At 35.2% G+C, this 23,822-nt stretch overlaps 2 protein-coding genes across 6 annotated transcripts in view; both read right to left on the bottom strand.

Moving 5' to 3' along the window:
* The window catches only part of Trol (terribly reduced optic lobes), a 149,488-nt gene extending 140,902 nt beyond the window's left edge, over positions 1-8,586 (bottom strand). For 3 of the 4 annotated variants that reach the window (XM_049837550.2, XM_064035371.1, XM_064035372.1), the window contains exon 1: positions 8,404-8,586. In XM_049837550.2, coding sequence (XP_049693507.2) covers positions 8,404-8,466 — 63 coding nt within the window. In that variant the 5' untranslated portion in view covers positions 8,467-8,586. The remainder of the gene's footprint in view (positions 1-8,403) is intronic. The other variant, XM_064035373.1, reaches the window with a different exon arrangement.
* An 8,088-nt stretch (positions 8,587-16,674) lies between these two features.
* Positions 16,675-23,332, bottom strand: LOC110378185 (galactose mutarotase). Of its 2 annotated transcripts, XM_049837484.2 has the most exons (10): positions 22,856-23,326; positions 22,513-22,606; positions 22,018-22,181; positions 20,576-20,785; positions 19,659-19,746; positions 19,250-19,397; positions 18,829-18,934; positions 18,066-18,164; positions 17,677-17,787; positions 16,675-16,865 (listed from the first exon to the last, which is right to left on the bottom strand). In XM_049837484.2, the coding sequence occupies exons 1-10, from the start codon at positions 23,162-23,164 to the stop codon at positions 16,773-16,775; spliced, it is 1,422 nt and encodes a 473-aa protein (XP_049693441.2). In that variant the 5' UTR covers positions 23,165-23,326; the 3' UTR covers positions 16,675-16,772. The 2 variants fall into 2 exon arrangements, with proteins under 2 accessions (XP_049693441.2, XP_049693446.2); XM_049837489.2 differs by lacking the exon at positions 18,066-18,164 and having other exon boundaries at positions 22,856-23,332.
* Between the last annotated feature and the right edge of the window lie 490 nt (positions 23,333-23,822).

Here is a 23,822-nt window from a genome sequence, read left to right as displayed (position 1 = left end):
AGAAGATTAGATTACAGACTCTTATAGGAAGCTTGCTCATTAATTATAATTGTCCGCGCAATATACAGCGGTGCATATTATTGCGTCATGGTGCTTCGTCAAACAAATTAAACCTTCTTAAAGGATATACTAATGTAATAAAATTTAAAAGTATGCCTGTTCGTAGGTTATAAAGATATAATTATAAAAATAATGAGTAAGAGCATCCGCGTTTGGGTGGTTTAATTTAGATTTACGGGTTCAAGCCGGAAACACATTCAAAACTACTCAAAAATTACATAGATATTCTCACAATTTCAGTATTTTAGTTACAGACATACCTTTATTCTTACTCAATGTATATTAGGAAGATACCATATGTTAATTTCCATCTTAAAATTCGACTAAGAACATAACCAAATAAGTAAAATTATATTTTTAACGACAGTGTATTCTATCTCATTTTTTGTGGACTTAAGAAACAGATGAATACGTGTTTTCAAGAAAACGAAGCACAATCGGTTTCCAGTCTCGACGCAACATAAGTAAGAAAAGATCTACCTGACCACACTCTCAGCTTATTTTAAAATCTATTCGTATGCAAATAAGGTGCACCTTGCAATGCAGGCACGCACATCCGTTGCATCCAGGTTAAGCAACACAGAATGCGAGATGTAGGTCGAATGCGTTATCACCTTATTGTTATCATAATTCCTCATAGTTCCCACATACTGAAGCATTTTCTTTGTAATAACAACATTATACTACTTATTCTGTAAAGTAAAATGAGGAGTTTTTCAGGACAATCGGCTGTACCTTACGAACTGCACCTTATCTATAATTGTACACAAAACATATTGCTGTGTTTTCAGGTGTTTCAGAATGAAACAGAGAATAATAACTTGTACCTATACGAACTCGGCCTCACGTCTTCAAAATATACCTAAGCTTCGTGGTGATCTAACAGATATGTAAAACTGACCAACCAAAATATAGAGACCAAAAAAAAGCCTATCAGTATAATTTTAATTAAATACATCACCGTACCGAGACAGTTTTGTCATTAATTTATCCAATGACGATTTTATCGAAATTATTAATCAAAATTTACACAAAACCACATTAAACAGGACATTATATTGTTAATGAGATTCGGTGGACACTATTGAAACTTTAACAAAAATGTCTGTGTGTCTAATATTTACAAAGAATTGCACTTTATCTTTTTATGAATTTACATTATAACAGTAAAATTATAACAGTAAATTATGACAGTAAAAGGGTCCATAATTGTTTCTTTTAATTTTACCCACCAGCTTTATACACATTATGGTATGCAATAAAGTTACTTATTGAGTATTGAGTAAGACTTAGAACATTCTGGAAGAAAATTAGATACCTTTAAACAGGATGTATTTCACCAGTTTCGATCAGGTACCTATTTATCCGAGGAATTCGTAAATCGAACATCATCCGAGTGATAACCTGTCTGATAAGCTGATGTTCAACTGCTACTGATTCGCAACTGGCATTAACCTAAGTAAAATGTACCGATAAATTCGGAGCGTGCACTCCCAAAACCTCAATTATTAATTACCTAAACACAGCATTTAATTATGTATCAAAACAATATTATAAGGAAATTGACTTCGTTATCAACGTTTAAGTATTGTGCAAGGCGTCACGGGGTCAGCGTGTTGATAAACTGACATGGGCCGATAACAGCAAAAAAATCACAAAACGTTAATATTTTTCTTTAATTTATCTTTAAGTTACAGAAATAGCGAGATGATGAATATGTGTGAAGAGGTTCTGATAACATTATTGGATAACCTCGATATAAGGCAATCTTCAGGCAGCTTGGTTTGCTTAATCGTGCCGTGCACATTATTCGCGATGTTTGTATTATAAATAGCGGTAGATAACTAGTACCCATGAGCTGTCGTTGCTTCTTAGAAAATATTTTGAGGATGCTCTGGTTTATGCGTCAGATTATATGGCGAAAGGCTGTAAAGCTTTGTGATAAAGCGCAACGGTATTATCTTATAATCATGTTTATGATAATTTAATCTAATGAATGGATATAGTCATTGAATCTGGAAGAAAATGGAAGGGCGATTAAAAGAAAAGGGGAAAAAAAAAATTATTTTTATTCTGTAACCCAAACCCGCCTGTCTTGATTAATATGGTTGTTCACTATACCAATAATTATCATTATTGAATTTTGGCATACATAAACCTTTTGCGCAATCAATATTTTTTATCATGTCGCGATAAATTGTATAAAAACATTGAGTGCCTACATAATAAATTGTGAGTGCATTCATGACCTCTCACACTGACACTTCTTAAGAGGAAGTGACCCAATTATAAGTGTTAAGTTATTTGTGCAGTCGTGGTTTATGTGGTCGTTTAATTGTTTCACAATATATTTCTTAGTATTCGCACACGATTGACACGGGTTAGCAACAAAAAAATTGCTTCCTACACACCACATTTTTGTGCCTAATTGGCCTCGTGAAAATCCTTCACATTAAAAATTTACCATCAATTTAGTGCAAATTATTCCAATACAATTATTAAACAACAATATTTTCTGATGAAATTGAACTCTAAATGTAGTCTTCCCCATATTTCAACTACCGAGATAAACTTTTCAATTCGACCGCTCACTTCATAAGAGGATACCATGCATAGGTACTTATTAAGCTTTAATAGCTGAAGAATGCTCTAGTTTATTTATATCTTATTTTACTGACATTCTTTAACCAGATATGTATGTGTGAGGAATACACACTAAATCCGAAATCTTTTCTCTGAATTTCACACAGAAGCATTAAAATTATTATGTGACCAGATGTGATGGAATTTCGATTGTTCCAACTACATATATTAAGCAATTAGTTTCATCTTGACTTAATAAGTTAAAAATTAAATAGGCATTTCAAAGAATTGAAATTACATTTATTTTGTGACTCGTAATAAAGCGTAGCAGGAATCGGGAGTTAAAACGATTAAAATTTTGAATATCGTAATATTTTTAATTTCGACTTTTGCGAACACTTTCCTCATAATTATGTAATTATTTACTTTCATATCTCATGATGGTCATTATTACCTATACTAAATATTTTCATTCAAGATTATAACCTATTTTATTCTACAACTCGTTCAAACTCATGCAAATGGCTTTTTATCTTATTTACCGAATAGACCGGATAACGAGAGTTTTTCGCCCATACCTAAAGCAAACAAGTAGATACGCGAACGCTAAATAACTCAAACTTTAACACTAAATTTAGGCATAGTCGTATCGTTCTGTAGGCGATAACCTTGATAAACATGCCCGCGGAATTGATGGGGTCAAAAGTACTAGCAATTTTTCAAGAAATAAGATAATAATATTATAATTATTTACACTACAGTTGCAATAGCGGCAAAAAATATCTTCAACTGATGTTAAATTATTGTTAATGCATAATAAGATAAATATACAACGTGATACTTAAACGAGTCTTTCAGTATGTTTCAGTAAGTCGCAAGTTTTGTGTCGGAAAGGCAGACAATGCAAACTATTTTAAACCGATCCAATTTCAATAAAACACGAATACTGAATTCATTATTTAGACACGTCTCATGTCGTCCATTTAGGCAGTCTAGATAACTCCATGACAGACATTATAAATATCAAACGTTCAGAATAAACAACTTATAATAAAGTCCAGCAGATCAGTTTAACAGTTCCGAGTAACTTCTGTAGATAACTTTACAATCACGTCACCTGTTGAATCAGCGAGAACCTGAATATTAAATTGTTTCACTATGTAACAGAATTTCAAACAAAAAACTACCTAATCCTTCAAAATATAAAATCTAGAATTGTGTGAAATTTTCAAAATGGTATTTACCATTTAGCATGTGTAGTAAAGGCAGTACCTAAGTGTTGCAAAATTTGGATGTTTGATTACCACTACTTCAATAGATAGTTTATTATCAACGATTTTTTTCTCATCGGTCATTGACATTAGGTCATGAAATAGATAAGCCAAACAATAGTTAGAGGTTAACAATACGTTTAGTGCGCGCGTGAATCTTGTCAAAACAATTGTTTAGTTATCGTTTCAATCTATCAAGCTGTTAAGCCTGCTTCCTAAGAGATTATCTTAAAGCACCTTGATACAAAGTAGTCTACAAGACATATCCTATCATATTGTTCTGTGGTCTATTCAGCAGTTTATACAGTTAATTACTTATGAAAATAATAATATTTTAAGGATATGTTGCCATTCAACAGATGACACGATAATTCGATCAATATGTTTTCCGCGAAAATCCGTGCTCGCTTGCAGGTCGTTCAAATTACAGACTAGTATCTTATTTCATAAATGTTGCCCACAATGGAGGCTATCTACGTAAAAGTTTCTAAGTTAGGTAGCAAGTACGCGGCCGCAGCAGTCTTGTCCGAAGTACTCCGAAGGCACATTAATTGACACATCGACATTGTGGAACGGTAATATTGACTACAATACCTATATTTACGTAAGTGAGTCAACAAAATGTTAAACATCGCTCTCAAAGGCCGATATTGTACACGGCTGTATCTTTGTGCTTTCACACCGTTCCGGTAGTCCTTTACTTATGGTCAGCCGCTCAAAGAGCAGCCAACATCAGTCCCAAACATTGACATTATTGCAAAAGCTGTGTGCTTGGCGTTATTTAAACAGTGCATCAATACTCTGCTTTGAGTATTGTCAATGATTGTTTTGATGTACGCAGTTTCCAGCCAAATTGACATTTCGTATTTTCAGATAGTCAATATTATGTCGAAAATTTCGATGCACCAAAGGGTATTTGAATAAGAATGGAAACATACAGCAAAACATCAATGCGTGTGCGATATTTTATGTGGACCATAAGAATAATATTTAATTTAAATTATTATTCGGCACTTTTATAAAAGTTAATATTCAATATATAAAATATCACACCTGAGGGTGAATTCTATTGGAGCAGTAAGTAATTTCAATACTAATATTTTTATTTAACTTTGTATGTGCCAAAAATTGAATAAGCAAGTCTTCGCTGTCCATGTATCATAGTTGAAAGTTCCAAGATATTGTAAGTACTTACTAGAAAAATCTCTCTAGGAGTCGAAATGATACAAAATCAATTTTGACTGAATCACAGAAACACAAAACAAAGTGCAAACAAAGAGTCGGAACTTTTAAAACGCTGTTTAACATTTCGTTTTGTGTCTGGGCTAAATACCGTATAACCCTTCCACATACTGAGCTTCGCGAACTCTCTCAATGCATTTTATTGATATTAACAAACGCAAGCAAAAGAATAAAATCTCATATTCTCGCATCCGGAATGATGCATGAATGAAAAAATGAAAAACTAAGTTGATACATTTTTCCTCGGGAAATGCTAAATGAGTGAGAAATTTTCGACTAAAATCTCCTTATGTTGCAGGAAATGTGATACGTTTGCCGCTTTCAACCGGCTGTCAGGGCAACCGCCTGTACCCGCTTATGTTCATTTTAAATCGTATTTGAAATATTTCTACTTGTGGTTCAATTTGCGGAGAACATAAACCAATAACGAAAAATTCAAGCTTTCCCAAATTTTAATTTCATCATAGCGTTAAAATTTTCAGTTTTTGTGACAAAATAAGAAAAGCTTTTAAGATGTATACTCCTATGGCAAATTGAGTTGCAAGAGACGTGACGCGGTACTCGGTAGTACACCCGATTGGGTATGTACTATGAACACTTAAGAGCCATGCGGCTTCCAAGACTTGGAGCGCAACAGTCAAACTTCTAGTGAGAGAATTCATGAGTGATAGTATTGATAGCGAGAGCTCAAGCCCATTCTATAAATACCTGACTCAACAAACAATTTGTGTTGTAGCAACTTGCAAGATGTATTTCAACTTTACAAACTAGCATTGGTATTGTACAATTAGTATCGAGTTGGATCTTGGTTCTAGTTTTAATTGTTATAATGCATCAATAAGATTGTTTGCAGTTTGTAGGTCCCTTTGATGTTCTGAAGTATGTTAGAATGCTATATATATGTATGTTCAAAATAGGCCGGCTATTTGAACATGTGTAGGCCTCGAACAATTTTCAAGGCTTCATAAATCATCATAAAGATTATGTTAATCCTCACAATTATAAAATCTGTGCAAAAACAATAAGAATTCTACATAAAGTGTGTATGTTGATTCCAAATTTATAAAAAAAAAGTGTTAGCAATAAACGAGGAGACCAGTTGTGTGATGTATAGTGACGTAGCAATCAAGTTTGGCAAGTCAGTATTTCTATAATTATACTTCTAACAGACTTATGTATTACGGAGGTACGAGATGTTGATAGAGATTATGTCACGGTATATAAACACCATAATAAAAATAGCAAACAATCGCATGTTAAAGGAACTAATGAATGTAAGAAAACCTTCAAACTTTACCTAGTACTTTTATTTTAGGAGAGGAGGAGATCTTAAACAGTGGATTAGATATTTAATGGTTATGGTACCGTCACATTTCAAGATATTTAAAAGACTCCTTGGGAAGATAAATGAAGTGGTGTTCCATGATAACAAACCCTACCAATGGCGGAAATTGCAAGACGATTAAAGCGAATTTTATCGAGATGCAATAGTGGGATGTGTTCAATGCGGTACCTATGTCCGGCACTATTACTATACTTTGACATGTAGTATTGCATGAAATATGAAGGAGACAAGGGCATATAGATATGAAGAATAGTTTCTACGCATTTTACGAGATCTTCGCCGCATCAGTCCGATTCCCGAGTCTGATTCTATCAAAATGGTATAGAAAGTTTGTTCGGGAAGATAACCAGCTAACATTGAAGATACACATCTGACGATGGTATGTCACTTGTTTTTAAATAAACAAAGCTTATATTTAATAGCCAAATAGCCATCCGACGTTTCGATTTTGCTTTAAATAATTTAATTAATCATTCATAGTTTATTTGATTGCGTATAATGTACAAAAAATATTGTACTGGGCAAAAAAATGGGAAGATGGATTTTGTTTAATTATTGATTGGAATATTTTAAAAACTATCATGAGAGATAAAATATAAAAAGTAGAATGCTAGATTTAAATGACTTGCTGAATTTCTTGTGAGAATAGGAATGGGGATATTAATATACATATTTAGATACATACAATATAGTGTAGTTTTAAGACTTTTGAAAACATTGTAGTATTTCAAATTGTGGTATGAATTTTTTTAAGATATTACAGCTATTTAGGTAGTGCGGTAAACACGGGATTTCACACAATTGGGGATGAAGCGCGAGTCTATGTAGGACAGCTTTGCGGAGAGTTGATAAAGTGGTGCGAACGCCGTGCTAAGCTTATATACAACCCGCAAACAACTTCAAAGTAAGTTTACGAACAATCAATTAACAGGATTCGAAAATAAACTGTATTCGGAAGTGGCCATCGTTTACCTACGATCTCGTTTTGTTCCTCGCACGCGTATGAAGAGTAACAACTGCAATTGGAAATGGTACACGCAAATACGAGTTCTAACTTACTTCACAAGGTGTTCTCTGACCTCAATTAAAGTTTGCACAATTGCACATAAAATGAAATAACTATATCGGTTCTTTACCCAGAAATGCAGACATGGCTTACCTCAATAAATTAGTTTAAGTGATTAAACAGCTGTAACAATACACCTCTAGGTAATATTTTGCTGTTGTATAAAACGAATGAATTTATTGATGCTCGACGCGAAAATTATTTTATTTCGAAACTTCACTTCCTCTGCAAAAATAATTACATACTTACTGAATTTATAATTTACGTAAGTATACGATATTGCTTGGTAGGTTATAAGTAATCAAAAAATACAATATCTGGGTTACCCTAAAACATTATCGATTTCGAATTATCTGTTATTTTTTATCTACTGATAGATACTAGACACAATTCATATATTATATAGCATGTAAGCTACTGTCCTACAACTATTTCTCCTGCCAAAGTTAGGCCAAAATATTCGCAACTATTAATTCATTAACTATAATAAAACAAAGAATATTGCAAAGTTGCCTCAGCGTACAGCAGATACAAAACTCTATTCATTTATATTTCATTCTACTTCAATAACTGAACATCGTTAAGTTAAAATATGTTCAGTAGTTGCACAAACCGGCTCCGTCAACGATACCTTCGAAGTTATTACTTAAACTTAGCCAATATTCAAACAAAACATAAATCTTTTGTGCAGTTTAAGTGAGCCAGGCGTACCTTAAATACAAAATCGCGAGGTCAGGACTGTTCGAAGTCAAAAAAAGTTTTTGCAAAGTATTTTTCAGAAACGCAGCGGACTGGTTGCATACCGGCTTTTTGACGGAGATTAAAGATAGACTTACCTGCAACACTGATGAGGCGAGGACGAGCAGAAGGGCCGCTAGCGGGACCCCTCCGGTCCTCATGGTGGTCCAAAATTAAGAGAAGACGAATGTTGAAAAGTTATGTCCGATGACCGGTTGGCGCGCAGGCGTCGTCCGCGCCGCACAGTGGTCGGACCGCGAGTGATGGGACGCAGCCCGCTCCGCTCGGCTCCACCGCTCTGCTTTCGTCCCAAGTCCAGGAGCGCACGCAGCGACAGCACACACAAGCGAACTCGCCCTGCAACACTTCCTACGCAGCCTCGCGATGCGCTTCGATCACATCCCACTCCGATACAACTTCTATACATTCGTTTGGCAAATAAGTAACAGTTTTGTTATTTTTGGCTCAGCTTTTTTCTTGAATCTGATCTTTTAAATATTTGAGCCTTGGTGCGCAAAGGTGAAGAAGTACTCGCAATCTGACCAGTATGAAAAAAAATTCTTCGTCTCGTTCCCGCGTGTGAGCCCTGCAAAGTTCTATGACCCCTCTCCTGCGCTTATCACAATGGCGCAATCATAAATCAAAAATGTCTTAAGTTTTATAGTGTTGTGGGAAGTAAAGTATTCGTTATTTCTTTGGCGTAGAGTTTGAATTGGATCTTTAACAATATTGTAGTGATTCAACGTGATATCGCTGTTATTTACTTACTTACTCGTCGCGCCCAATTCCTTAGTTCAGTGAGTCGTATCTACTCGTATTTCATTCATATTAATTTGCTACTTTTTAAGTATGGGTAATTAAAATCCATTGTAATTATGTTGCAATTTATATTTTACTATAAATACTAGGTATATAGCTATAACTTGCATAATTTCGTTAATTCAGACAAAAATTAACTTAAAAGAGTGATCTTCACTGACAGCGACGGAGCGCAGTACTTTTAACAGTAATCTAGAATATAAAGAGATAAGGGGTCCCAAATTAGGTTAGGTTATAAAGGCTATCGGGAGAGATCTTGGTGTCTCGGTTAACTTTAGCCGGAGGATGTAGGTTAGTTTTAACTGGAAGTTAGCAGACATGTCGCGGTCAACAGACAGGAGCGGCAGAGCCTGATTTAAAGTTGCCGGCACATTTAGTACAGCTTGACAAGGTTGGCCTACAGGGACGTCCTTTGATAGGGATTAACGAAACATATAGCCGACCAGTTAGGTGTGATGATTTTTCTGCACATTTATAAGCCACGAAACTTGAAGCAGAAGGAAAAACTTCGGCTTTTTCGTGTATTTTTGAGCGGTTTCGAATGGTTTTATTGACTTGCAAGGTTTGATCAAGACGACGAATGTCCGCTGGTATCAAAACAGTTATATTTACCCTTACAGTCCCGCTTTTGGTAACTTTTTTTGCCAACTGCGCAATATTGCCTACCTTTGACGAAGCATACCTACCACTTTCTTTGCAATATTGGGTTCAGAACTTTTTTTCAGGGTATAACCAGACAAATCAATGACATTCTCGCATCATTTTGTTAACCGAAAAGCTATTGATTGTAAACTTAATTTTCTTTATATTCTTGATGTTAGTGAGGTAGAAGTTTGGACACTGCGTAAATTTCTGAAAATTGCGAATTGCAAATAGGTGGACGACCACTAACAATGAAATTGTAAAAAGTCAAGTGCAAAAAAAAAATCAAAGTCAAAGTTTCAAAAAGTGGGTTTCTGAATAGAACAACCACTTATTTGCACTGACAATAAAAATACAGGTGTTTAAAAGACACAGTATGTAGCCTATTAATCAGCCAACTTGCTTTCAGAACTATTTCCCTTACCTCAACTCAATATCCTCGTGCAAACTGGCTGCAATATTTTTCAAGGAAAATATTCCGCCCAGTATGCACTGCAAACCAAATACGAAAACTCAATAAATCCATAGCTTAAACAACAGTTCTTTTATGAATAAAAAGACTATTGCCGAACATACTTGTAAATGTTACAAACTTTTACCTCATTAAAAATAATTAGTTTAAACTTTGTTTTAAATCTTATTGCAAAGAAATAATAGTAATCTTATCACCAAAAAAAAAACAAATAACAATGGTGCTATCATTGGCCTCACCGACTCAAAAAAATTATCTTCAAAATGATTCTTTGTGGCACATAGCGAATCTTTTTAAATATTTTTAACAGACTCTCTTTTAGTCTTCCTAAAGTATGTTATGAATAAATCTCGTGATTTTATACAAACTACGTAAACGTACGTGTAGGTATCCTTACATTTCAGATTTGTAATAAGCAATACTTTGTCGAGGCAGATTAAAACATCAAGTACGATTTTTTTAATGTTGAACTATTTACACCAATTTATATTTCCATAAATTAAATATCAACCAGACACTTATTGCATAACCCAGCACAGAACTATCAATGATAGTTATATTATGAACTTTAATCAGCAAATATTTCTTAAAACTGAAATAAAAGTTTTCTTTTCAATTTTTTTTGCCAAGTATTTTTAGTCGTCAAAAAAAGTTTTGCAAATCACACTATTCCGCATATTCGAACCAAAGACTACAAAACCACCTAACAAACAATAAGTAGGTATTTTAGAACAAGCTACTAAATATAGAATATTATTTGAATGGACCCAATAAAGCGTTCGGAATTGCAGTCTGCATATTGATGCAGTCTAAGCGACCTTGAATATTACAACTGCTATATGTCATATGATACCTATTTGTTTATGATATTTCGATCAATTTGCGGTTGCCTAGTGGGTAAAGAACTAACCTCTCAAGTATGAGTGTGTGGGTTCGATTCCAGATCAGGTAAGTACCAATGTAACTTTTCCAAGTTAGTATGTAGGTACTTTCTAAGTATATTTAAGACACCAATGACCGAGCTTCGGAGGGCACATTAGACTGTAGGTTGTGAACATCTTTGGTAGTCGTTTCAGGTAGACATAAGCCAGTAAGTGTGACAACCAGACATGCCTAGGGGTATCGGGTTGCCCGGGTAACTGGGTTGAGGAGGACAGATAGGCAGTCGCTCCTTGTAAAACACGACAAAAACATAAGTAGCTGGGAAAAGACGTAGAATATTTATTAGAGTTGAAGCCCAATTTACGTTTGTAATTTTACAAGTCCGATTTCAGGTTAAGATTTGTATGGCAAAAAAATATTGTTCTTTTTTTCAATAAATCCGGGGTTGGCAGCTAGTTTATTTATAATATTAGAAAGGATACAGGGTTCAATCGGAACGCAGCTACAAAAAGTTTTCTTTTGTTTCGCCAACTTCAGCGAACTTTTGACGGGAACTTTTGCACATTCAACAGGTTTCACTGAAGCCTTAACTACATCGAAAGTTGACACTTTAGATTTATATAAAACACTTTTTTCTTGATAGAAAACTTGTGTATTTGTTTCCTTTGCCAAACTGTTATGGTAAAATACCTATAAATCACATAATCAGGAGAACTTTTTAATATCCATTTAACAAACTTTTCACATTGGCGTTGTTTTCGTTTTCAACAAACAAATGACAACTGATGGTACAAAAATGGATTTAAAATTCGCGAGACAGATTTTTACCGCCTAAAATGTGTCAGGCGTACCTTAGTCGCTTGGTTTTGCTACGCACGACAAAAAAATCGCCAGTGAGAAAGCGCTGTCAATAAAGATGAGAGACCACTAACTACTTAATTAACTAAATTATGAAATAAGGTAAGTCAACTAAAAAAGTTTGCCTATGTTGCTACTTCGGGTAAAATTGACTAGGTACTTTAAAATTACTGGAGCGTCAACTTCCAAGCTTCTCTTTGTAAGAAATATTTAAAGTTGAAGACCCGAGACTTTGCTGCCTTACCAACTGCAGCGCGGTTTCATCCGCGTCCCTTAGGTACCTACCTTATTTTTTCTTCATGGCTTTCTAGCGTTAACTATTTTTCCAACACTGAAGACGAAAGAAGAACTCTCATGACAGCATGAACGCCTTAAATAATCTAAGTATCGTTTTTTAGTAGTTTGTTTGTACCATTGAGACTCCGAAACTTCTGAACAGGTGTTGAAAATTCTTTCACTGTTGAAAAGCTAGACTATACCAGAGTGACATAGACGATAGGTATTTGTTCCCGGTACGGAAAGTAATACCCACGGGACGCGGGTGAGACCGCGGGAAATAGCTAGTCTTAGAGGTCAGATCAGAAGTGGTACTTGAAAATGAATAACACACGTCTATAAACATTTAACCTGGTAAGGTTTATTTCTTACAAAGGATTTAGCAGAAGCCAACTTTGAATAGCAAATACAATATCAATAATTAATTGTAAGATCACGATGTGACATCTTCAACGTCCGTCATCCTTCTATCCGTCATAACTTCTTCTTCTATACCAGCCCGGTCAGGCCAGGTTGGTAGCAAGGAGGATTCATATCTAACACTAGTATAATATTATAGATAAAACAGTATTGCCTCCCGTCTTTACATTTTGAAAGTTCATAAGTACTTGAATACTTAATAACCAACAAGAAATGAGAAAGCTACTTACGTTAGTATAATAGTTTTGGTTTTCATCGATTTTTGGGGTAGACTGTTCATAATTAGGTACCTATGTACTTTTCATTTGCAACACATGAATACAAAGTGTATCAACGTGACCCACACAAAAACATAGATCTATGCGTATTTTAGATCTAGAATCGCCTCCGATGTTATTTATCTAACGCTTCGCTATAGTTTACACAACGTGCAGTATCAAGTAAATATAGTAAAATATTTACAAACATTTACGGAAACTCTATATTATTTTCAAGACTTCAAGAATGTTAATAGATTTTCTTGTAAATCTTTTCAGTTACTATCATATAGACTGGCTTTGACCTCGGTAGAAGTTGTAAAGGCAGTTAGCATAGTTTTGTATCTTCAACTGTCTGTGTTATCTACGTCAATACCTAATGCATCTACTGCTTAGAATGTTAGGGATTTGTGCTCAATTCTTTTTTATCTGATTTACATAGGTAGAGGTAAAATAAAAAAAAAACTATGATTGTTTAATATTTATCTCTGACGCGTCAGTACGCAAAAAAATCATTCACGATAGTTTTATATAGAGGAAACCGCTAAACATACTTACATATAAGGACTGCATAAAAATCAATATTATATACAGCAGCCTTTATAGTAAATTAAATCTCTTTTTATTTGTTTCAAATTCCCAGACTAAACTTTTTGTACCGTCGTGAATACGTTTTTAAGTAGGTACCTAAGTACCTACTTACTTTAGGCTTGAAGTAAGCAGCTTGTTATATTATTATATTACAATGCTATTCTACTAAATTACGCACGTAATTTTCACGTCTCTACCTAACTAAATACCTACGTGGAAACAAGAAATATGTTTGACTGCAGGAAATATATATAGGCAAGTACCTACTTACCTGATACCTACAAGCTGTTTCGAGGAATCTCTTTGATCTTATTCATAAAACAGTCCAACCAAACCAAAGTGTTTTATAGAAATTGGTGAGCACAAAATTTCGCTTTTGATAGTTTAACACCTGGTTACAATTAGTAGCCCGATTGGGAAATCAATGGACTTTTCGATGGAGGTAAAGGAACGTTTAGACAAGGTGATTAGTATAAAAATGCGCTGCAAAAGTGGTGAAATTCTTTTAAAGATAATTTCGACTTCTGCGTCTTTCACAAGTCGTTCTATCGCTGTATTCATGCAGTCTACTTAGTCTTCAAGGGAATTGTCGATCTAGGGTATTTTTAACAGACTTTTATTTTTTTTATTCTTGTTCTACATGTTTTTTTGAGGACACCTGGACCAATTTGGTTGTTTTATTCATATTAATAAGAACTTTACGTAATACGTATAATCGCCACTCCGAGTAGTCTTAAAAATAATTTGAAATTTTAGGCTTCTCGAGACCTACGTAAAAAGTACTTTTCCTTATCAATTCCTATGTTTCTATAAATCTACTCACATTTGATTTTTAAAGTTTTCTTTTTGAAAATATCGAGAGATGCGATACCAATGAAAGACTTACCTGTAGGTGAAGTTTCTTAGAAAGTCTTTCTCTAGCGGTTTATGCTTGACTACACTTCGACAAGGAAGAAAGACGATAGCAGACATTTCCATATAACATTCCATAATATTTCTGGATCTACCCGAAACAATAAAAAAACAGCATAGTTCAATTATACACAGAACTTGATCATCTTTTTTTATTCGTGTATGGAATCTTAAGTAAAATTCTTCTATGTTTGCACCCTAAAGGCTTTAAAACTACTAACAATTTGAAAAAAAAAAACAGTGTTGGGAAGCTACACCACTCCCGAGTAACATAGGCATCTTTTATCCGAGCCCAGGAAAATTTTCCATTGGGAAGCGGGTGAAACCGCGGGAAAATAGCTAGTAATGCTATAAAATTCTACAACACGCTGGGAGTACAAAATGTGTGCCATTCAAAGTACCATAACGCCATCTATTTCTCGAGTTGGAACTTGTACGTAAGTTTAGTTCTCAACTTCATCGCTAGATGGCACAAGTCATACAACTTTCATTGTAGTTTAATAATAGTAATTATGATCATTTATGACAGGTTTCTAGACTACAGGGCACGGTAGATATGTTACCGTAAGATTACAAATATCGTTAGATTACAATCTATCTCGAGAGATTGTAAACTGTCGAATTATTGTGAACCGTAACATCTGATTGCAATTTAACGCATTATTTTTCGCTATATTATAATCTATCGATGAGAAATTGTCAAATTGTCAACTGTCCGAAAGCTCTCTCTGATTGGTCAGTCTTTTTGTAAGATCGACCAATCACGACCAGCCGTTCTGTTCCCATGGAGTTCCCGTAGAGTTAGGAATGAAATAGAGGTGTCAGTTAAATAAAATAAATGCTCTTCAAAAATTCTTCAAGTATTAAATTTATATAAAAATCACCCTTATAAAAATACAGTTAGGTATTTTGTCTTCAAATACAAACTAATATTTAAAAATAAAATAAAAGGGGTGCTAATTAAACAGGCTTCTTTTTAATATCATTATTCGCCCCCAAAAATGTATGTTGCGTTCTAAATTACTAAGTCAGCCACAATTAATAAAGCGTCGAGCATCTAAATAATACTATCTTAGCCACGAGTTATCTTCCACTCTAAATACAACTCAGCATGATGGTTATTTTTTTGCATCTAAATTTGTAGCATGCGTTCTAACAGTAAACTTCTTAAATACTATTAAATGACATCATAAAAATATTTATTTACCTTCTAATTTTTTAACTCGTACCTACTGAGTTTTTTGTTTAAAATATAACACATCCCATATTAATTGACCCAGCATGGAAGTAAGCATGCAACATGCAGCAAGAATGACTTCTGTCACGGCTCCGGCGCTGCGTGGCTCCGGCGGTCCCATGCGAGCTTATCGTCGCAGATGGTTTTCACGCTCACCACCGCAGCTTCGGCTTGCTGGCCGGCTCCGCCGGCCAGCCTCAGCCGCGGCGGCGAGCGCTGAAACTACCTGCGCCTCAGCTCGCAGGCCGCCTCGCCCCTCCGCGCCTACGCGGTTTTGAATTGCACTCTAGGGGTAGAGCAAACAAGACTACGTGGAGTCGGTTTTGCAGCGATTCGTTTTCGTCACTAACTTCAATTTTTAATACAATTTTTTTAATTGAAGGTTATAAATGGCAATGTAAAAAAGGTAATTTTGGCCTCAGACAATTTAAATTGGACAATTATAAAAAAAAGTTAAAAAAAACAATTACTTTGTCTTGTAACACAAATTAAAATTAAAAACATAAAAACCTCAAACGCAAATTAAAATAATGTTACAAATTTGAGTCTTAAAAATTAAGTACAATTTTTTTTTATAAAAAATTAAACCGTCACTTATTTTTGCACGTCAAAGAGCTGTGGCACCGGGAGTTTGACGTTCTACCAATCAGCGCGCAAGATGCATTCCGTTCACAATTTGACCGCTCTACATTGATAGATTATAATATAGCGAAAAATAATACGTTAAAATGCAATCAGATGTTACGGTTCACAATAATTCGACAGTTTACAATCTCTCGAGATAGATTGTAATCTAACGATGTTTGTAATCTTACGGTGACAGATATAAGATTAAGCTTAGCATTTTTGTAACTCTACAGCCTGGACAAAGTCACGGGCAGCCGCTAGTCAGGGATACTTTAAAACTATCAATGAAGGTCAACACTCAAACTAAATACACTATACTTACCTATCCTGAATAAAAAATAAGTACCGTTTTTGATGGAAATGAAAAGCACCTGGCTATTCAATTGTACTCTGTTTATTAAATTTACATTTTCAACAGGACATCTCACTAGACAATTTAGAGACACAACATTATTTACTTGATATATTTCATACTTAAAGGTATTTTCCGAGTAATATACCGAATTTGTACTGCATTCTGTGAACGTACTCTTCGCCTGGATTCAGCACGGCACTGGGGAAGTTTTTCTGTCAAAACAACAAAAATACAGATTTATTGTAGGTATACTATAGACTCACCGTCAGTTGCACAAAGCTCCATTAAACTTAAAGCTTCTTTAAATCTATTGCTGGCTCTTTCTTTGTCAACAAGATAAAAGTGACAGCAATAGATTAACTTTAATGGAAGTTCGTGCAACTTACGGTTAGACGTTCAATACCCGATTGATTTTGTTTAATAATTGTGTCTTGTAGATGAGGAAATGATCAAATGGGGGTGCAGCGCAAGGGATGGACAGACTGGCCCGCTTATATCATCTGACACCCATTAGGTACCTACAGTAGTAAATGTATGATCCTGCCTGCGGGCCTCAAAAATTGCACCTACAATAATGTTAGGTACTATTGCGAGCTCTAGACTTTAAACTAACAACACAATGACATAACCACCTGTTACATACGAGTACATAGCTTTAGTAAATATGTACAAGTGCATCTGCAATTTATTTAACTTTTTCAGACTTTTATTTGAATTTTATTCCAATAATACACACTTCTTTTCCGTGTTTCGAAAGGCACGTTAAATTGTGGGTCCCGGCTGTTACTTTTGCATTAAGACAATTATAAGGGCTTGGAAGCCAGCAATTTTTACAATCAATCTCTACCATGGTTGCCTAGGTAACCAGATTGATAAAGTGTGAGATTTGCTCCAAGAGCGAGAGTGGTTTCAAAACTGGCATCTAACTCAGCTGCATCAAATTAGGCAGCAAGCCGACCTCAAAGCAATTTGTATGATGATCAATTCCCTATTGACCTAATAGTACGTAGTTTTTATACTCACGTTGTTAACGGCATCAGGATAGTTCTGTGGCATAAGACAGAAGAGTCCGTGCCGTTTGTATATCGTGCCCTGTTTGCCCATTAGAGGAACGTAGCCGTAATTCTTTTTGCCCTGTGTACAAAATAAATAAATCAAATGTCATGAAGGAATAGCTACGCATTTTTTCTTCTATAAATATTTGCTGATAGCTCGTGATGTATCTTGTACAGTCAACTTCAGGTCAGTGGTAATAGTTTTATACGAAAATCGTACTTGTTAATATTGAGGTAAGATGCATGACAGTTACCACTAATGTGCAGTTTACTGTACAGCCCAGTCAAATTAGCATCATTAAGGCCTTTCTTTTGCCATTCTATATCGAAAGTAAAAAATGTAAGTTCAAAAATCACCTCGCTTTCTTCCTCTTCCTCACCAAGTGCACTCGATCGACTGGACTGCTCACTTTCCTCAGATTTGTCATCTTCTACTGTCTCTTCGGGCGCCACGTCCTAAGTCAAACGATTTGTAGTTAAAGTTAAAAAATCGTTTGAAAGTCGTAACTATCCGACTCAAGTATACAATCAAAGCTCAATGTAACAAAGTTTTAAGATGGTGAAATAATCAAAAAGGTCACAGAGGATTTAAAAAGCACCAACCCTGTGCTTTACCTCAGCAATAGTAAATATTAGGAAGACAAACAATGCACAAGGAAATGTGATCGACCACTTTGTCAAAACTTTTCTTTAACCATTTGTTCCTAAGCAGTTTTGAATTTTTTGGAAGCACGTTAATGACTATTTTGACTGGGCTAGAATACGGGTTATGGGTGTTTTAATTTCGTGCGTATTTCATTTAATTTCCCGCAAAAGTGTCAGCAGGCAGTGTCTTTTTCATTTAATGGATTCATGCTGATTGACACCCTGAAATCCTATGACGACCAGTTTAAAACCAGCTTCAACTAGCTCTTTGCCATTATGTTGAACTGGACATGTTTGGCACATTTTTTCTTTGTCTTTTTCCATGTTGTGTTTGTTTAATGTGAATAAGGATTATCTCTTTCATCATTCAAAATATCTATTATACTGTTTAGATTGCATCAGTGTTATTGTGTTCCGCTTACGTAAGCTACGCACGATATTAAAACACCCGAAGACAATCACTCCCAACAATTACCTCGACTATTTTATCTGGATCAGGTAACAAGTTTCCAGTGTAGAACTGCATACCAGGCTGGTTGCTATAGATTTCAATCACCCTTCCCGTCAGTGGATGCAGCACCCTGAAATCAGAAGTAAAACAAATTACAGGATATATTTTATTAGTTTCCTTACTTTAGTAAATCGCCAAATTCCATTATTCTCATCATCATGCTCATATCATGAATGTTAACCGAATCTGTCTTCTTGTAATTTTGCCGAAAAGATCCACTCTTCTAGCCTAAGTTTATTTCTGCGTGCTGCACAGTTATAGCTTTCAAAAACCTAAAGCAACGGGTATGCAAGACCCGATCGGCAATTAACTTAACTTTGACCGTAATATTCATGATAGTCAACTGATAGAAGATTATTATTCTTTATTTTTATTTCTTCCTTACCTGGCCTGGAACGCCAAATCCTGGTCGGTACCCCGAGTGATGCAGTAGTTAATATCGTAGCCTCCCATTGGTATTTTAGGCAGCATTGTCTTTAGAACTCGCGGCACTCGGAAGTCATAGGCTGTCCCTCCAACTACTTTTCTTTCACCTGAAATATATATGAAAGAATGGTTATCATTTCTTCGTTTATGTAAGTGACAGTACCTACCTAGTAACAAAAAGTTAGATTGACTACAACGTACTCGAATACAAAATGGACTAATATTTACATAATTATTATCTATCACTTTGAGCATGGTACCGGGTTTAGTGATTGACACGATAGGGATGACATATATAGATGTATGAAAGAAAGTGATTATCCAAATAATTCGTTGCTTACTTATTTATATAGGTAATAATTACTTACCAGTAACAAGGCCTTCTTCATCGACAGCTGTATATTTGTCAGCATTGATGGTGAATATGTGGTCCAGCATCAGAGCCGGCCCAGAATGCTGAAATCATAGAAAAGAAAACATAGAGTACCTATCGGATAACGGAAATCGATATTTTCCTTTTATTTCATTTAAAAGTAATCGTGTTCATCAGTTAAATGGTACGCCGTCATGCCTTCAAAGCTAGGGAACTTTCATAAATCCGTAGAAAGGTCGGTATTGAATATTATTGGGTGACAAAAAAACTTATAAGTACGTGATGTCGCAAAAACCTATTCGTTTTGGTTCACGTTTATAACAAGCATGTCTATTGAAATATCACCCACTGTGAATTCTTTCGGAAGTAAAATCGAAATAAACAAGCCGCATAAAAATAAACATATTACCGATTCAATCGATACTGCAGCCGCATTTCACGGTTGTGTAAAAGATACCTCATAGGGGAAGTTATACAATTTGAGAAGAACGCAAAAAGGAAACCAGTAACAATATTTTGGGATAACTTATTACATTTTATTCCGAATAAATCGGCCTAGCTAGTGGCTAGCTCACTTCCAAGTTAAACTGAGGATTCCATTGATTCCATGGCATGCGTTTGAGTTTGTGGTTTGATCTGTGATTACGTATTGCATTCATCAGCATTGATAATGTTTAGATAAGTAGACAATAAGCATTCAACGTAGAGATAAGATATTATATAATATATAAGTTAAGATAAGCACGTAGCTTTTCATGTGTATAAATAGTGTTGTATAAATAAAGTGATCACTTCTTACTAGGTCTTAGTAACCTCAACTATATCTAGACATGTAGTTCTGTATTTTATTTGATACGTCTTCGTTCTCTAATCTACAAACAAAAGGGACAAATACCACCAGTTTCCACTTACATGGCCCGCTAAGTTAAAGAAGGGCGAATTGCTAAGATTGATGACTGTTGGTTCGCTGGTAGTGCACCTCATTTCAATTTTAAGAGTATTGTCGCAGGTCACTTCGAATGAGACTTGGCACATAATTGTTCCAGGGAAGCCTTCGTGGAAACGATCTGATACGTGGCTCATTATCACTTTCAGGCCGGACACGTACGAATGCCAGTTTACCTTAAAAAGCGAAAATAATAATCAATATCTGCTGAAAATTTTCTCCGATTTTATTCGGTCTTATTTTTATCATTAAAGACGATATCTTATAGTAAGTTCAACTCAGTCGTGCGCGCGGCCTTATGTGTGCGTAACCCTTGTACATATACAGTGACTTTGTGTGCGTGACAAGAGGTACAGTCGGGGATAATACAGTTATTTAGGGGTTGTAAACGGGTGTTTAAAGAAAAACGGTTACTACGTAATTTAATGTTTATTTATTTTTAATGATTATGAATCGCTGTTTGAAAAATCAAATGATAAATTTTCGGATTTGCTACTCTCCAAGGTGAATTATAAATTCTGTTTCCATGTCAAAATGTCTATAGTATTCTTCTTTTTTCTTTTTTACATGTCGACAAGTATTACGCCACATCCCTTCATCAATTTGACTTAAACGTTCATTTATGAGTTTCATTATTTTGTTATGTTGGTCGACATTATGCGAAGCAATATAATTTTTTAAAATTCCCCACACATTTTGTTTACATTATTATACTAGATTGTACCTCTTTTTACATTCTTAGTCCACACTTTTATTTATTGTCCGCGTACCCCGAGCTAGAAACTATGTACTTAAGGAGTATTTAATTCTTAGATACTATCAATGTCAATTTGAAAAGACGTATGAGAAAATAATGAAAAACTATATTTAATAATAAAAAGCTTTGAATGTTGTTTTATTTTTTGAAACGCTTTATCTGACTCCTTAATAATTTCTCCGTGAATAACTCGTATTTTCGTAAACGACTGTACCCATAACAAAAACCGATAAGAACACGTCATGCTCGGACGACGTCACTGTCACACGAATGAAAGTTGTATATTTACAAGCCGACGCACACATAGGGCCGCGCGCAAATCTGAGTTGAACTATCTATACACGCTTATTAAAAATCAAAATCCTACGAAACTGTCTCCTGGTTTGTTTTATTTACTTATAGCGACCCGCCTCGGCCTCGCACAGGATAACAGTATTTCCCCACTATTTAATGTACGTTATTGTACATATAAACCTTCCTCTTTAATCACTCTATCTATTAAAAAAAAAAGCATGAAAAATGGTTGCGTAGTTTTGAAGATTTAAGCGTACAAAGGGACAAAGGGACAGAAAAAGTGACTTTGTTTTATACTATGAGAGATGATATAAGTTACTCAAGATTTTTTCAAAGCCAGTTATGAACAGTTTTTACCTTATCAAATCCAACGTATCCTCCGTTATAGTGATGGGGTCCCTTGTTGTTAGACACCATATACAGCCTGCCTGAAGGTCTGACTAGCAACGTGGCATCCCTGATCACGTTTGCATATCTGCCTATGGTAGCACCGAAGTAGGGATTTCGGGGCTGAAAGTATTCTGCACAGAAAGAAATATTATTTGACATTAATCCCGTGGCATTTTATCAAACAAGACTCATTTATACTAATATTATAAAGCCTAAAGCTGATCTCGGGAACTACAGGTCCGATTTGAAAATTCTTTAAGTGTTCGACAGCCCATTTATCGAGGAAGGCTACTTTTTGAATCGTTTTTGGAACCCGACCCCAACATAGTTGGGAAAAAGGCTCAGAGGATGAGGCTATAGGTTACTTTTTTTTACCCGGTAAGGGCAGTACTTCCCACGGGATGCGGGTGAAACTGCTGGTAGAAGCAAGTGAGTTATATATTAGTTTGAGTATATAAGTACCTTCTAATGTGTCAAAGCCCGCGACGACATCGTCAGGCACCCCTTTACGATCAGGAACCGATATAGAAGTGATAGTCGCTCCGTACGTTATGACCTGCGATGGATCGAGACAAACTGTTAGTCTTTGTGTTATAACATGGTTTTCATAGTTTTATTAACTCACTCATGCACACGCATAAGGATTTTGTGATTTTGTACCTACTTTGCCAATGATGAGGTCAGATATGATATTAAGACAACCCACTATATAACCCTTAGTTCAAACATACCGAACACAAACGTTAATTACAATTTAATGCCTGGTATTTCTAAGCCATAGTAAATTATTTTGCTTTACCCTTACCTGCACTGTCATCCTGTTCTTCGTTTTCCAAGTGTACCTTCTGACGATGTCAATGTTTGTACTGGATGCACATGGACTGTGTTCGTCGACGTGGTCATCGGTCTGCGGTTGTTCTGGTCCAGGTTTAGTTTTTGCGAAAACGCTTGAACGCCTTCGCGCTTGATGCTGCATGTTTTTGGGCATGAACCCAAAGCCGTCTACCACCAATTCTACGTCAGGTACTGTCGGCTTTGGTTCAGGCTTCTTCGGAACTGTATCTCCACCAGCTTCCTTTGCTATGCTTCCGGCTTCGCTACCTTCTCCCTCCATTGTATTTGAATATCACAGCAAATTTTTATCAATCCAAAAGTTACAATTTTTTATCCAAAATTTTAAAATGTGTATAAAAATATTTATTTATATTTTTCTTAAATAATAATCATGTTGGCTTTTTGTAATTTAGTAAAATAATGAATGATGACATTTCGATAGGAATTTCAAATTTAATCTTTTTGATTATTGTCAGCAACAATAAACTTTTTTTACGTAAGGAGGTTTAATTTACGTATCAGCCATTGTATGTTTTACAAGTGTAAATACATGTTAAGGGGTCAGAGCAGTAAGCGGGGTACACCTGTATACTTGTAATCAGTTACATACCAATCATAAAATATGGACGTGTTAGATTTTTTTACATAAGTATAACCATTGAATAGGTTAGATAAACTATGTTTCTAAGAACCATAATTTTGTGACTCATCAATCCGTGTCCTGGCTGTTTTATTCAATACTAGCTTTTGCCCGCGGCTTCGCTCCCGTCAACTGACTTCTCTACTTTACCCGATTTTTTTTTTCATAAGAACCTTCTCCTGACAATAACAAACACAACAAAAAAAGAATTTGCCAAATTGGTCCAGGCGTTGTTGAGTTATGCGCTTACCAACACATTTTGCGATTCATTTTTATATTATAGATTACGACGTAGACC

Source organism: Helicoverpa armigera, chromosome 1 (genome assembly GCF_030705265.1).
Source record: "Helicoverpa armigera isolate CAAS_96S chromosome 1, ASM3070526v1, whole genome shotgun sequence".
NCBI classification, from domain to species: domain Eukaryota; kingdom Metazoa; phylum Arthropoda; class Insecta; order Lepidoptera; family Noctuidae; genus Helicoverpa; species Helicoverpa armigera.
Note: the sequence above shows the minus strand (reverse complement) of the source record. Positions and strands in the feature narration are given on the sequence as shown.

Coding starts and splice junctions, on each gene's coding strand:
- LOC110378185 (XM_049837484.2), bottom strand. CDS start 23,164: ATGGAGGGAGAAGGTAGCGAAGCCGGAAGCATAGCAAAGGAAGCTGGT. Junction 20,786..22,017: donor GATACGTTGGATTTGATAAG/GTAAAAACTGTT, acceptor TCGCTTTTTAAG/GTAAACTGGCATTCGTACGT. Junction 19,398..19,658: donor TGAAGAAGGCCTTGTTACTG/GTAAGTAATTAT, acceptor TATATATTTCAG/GTGAAAGAAAAGTAGTTGGA.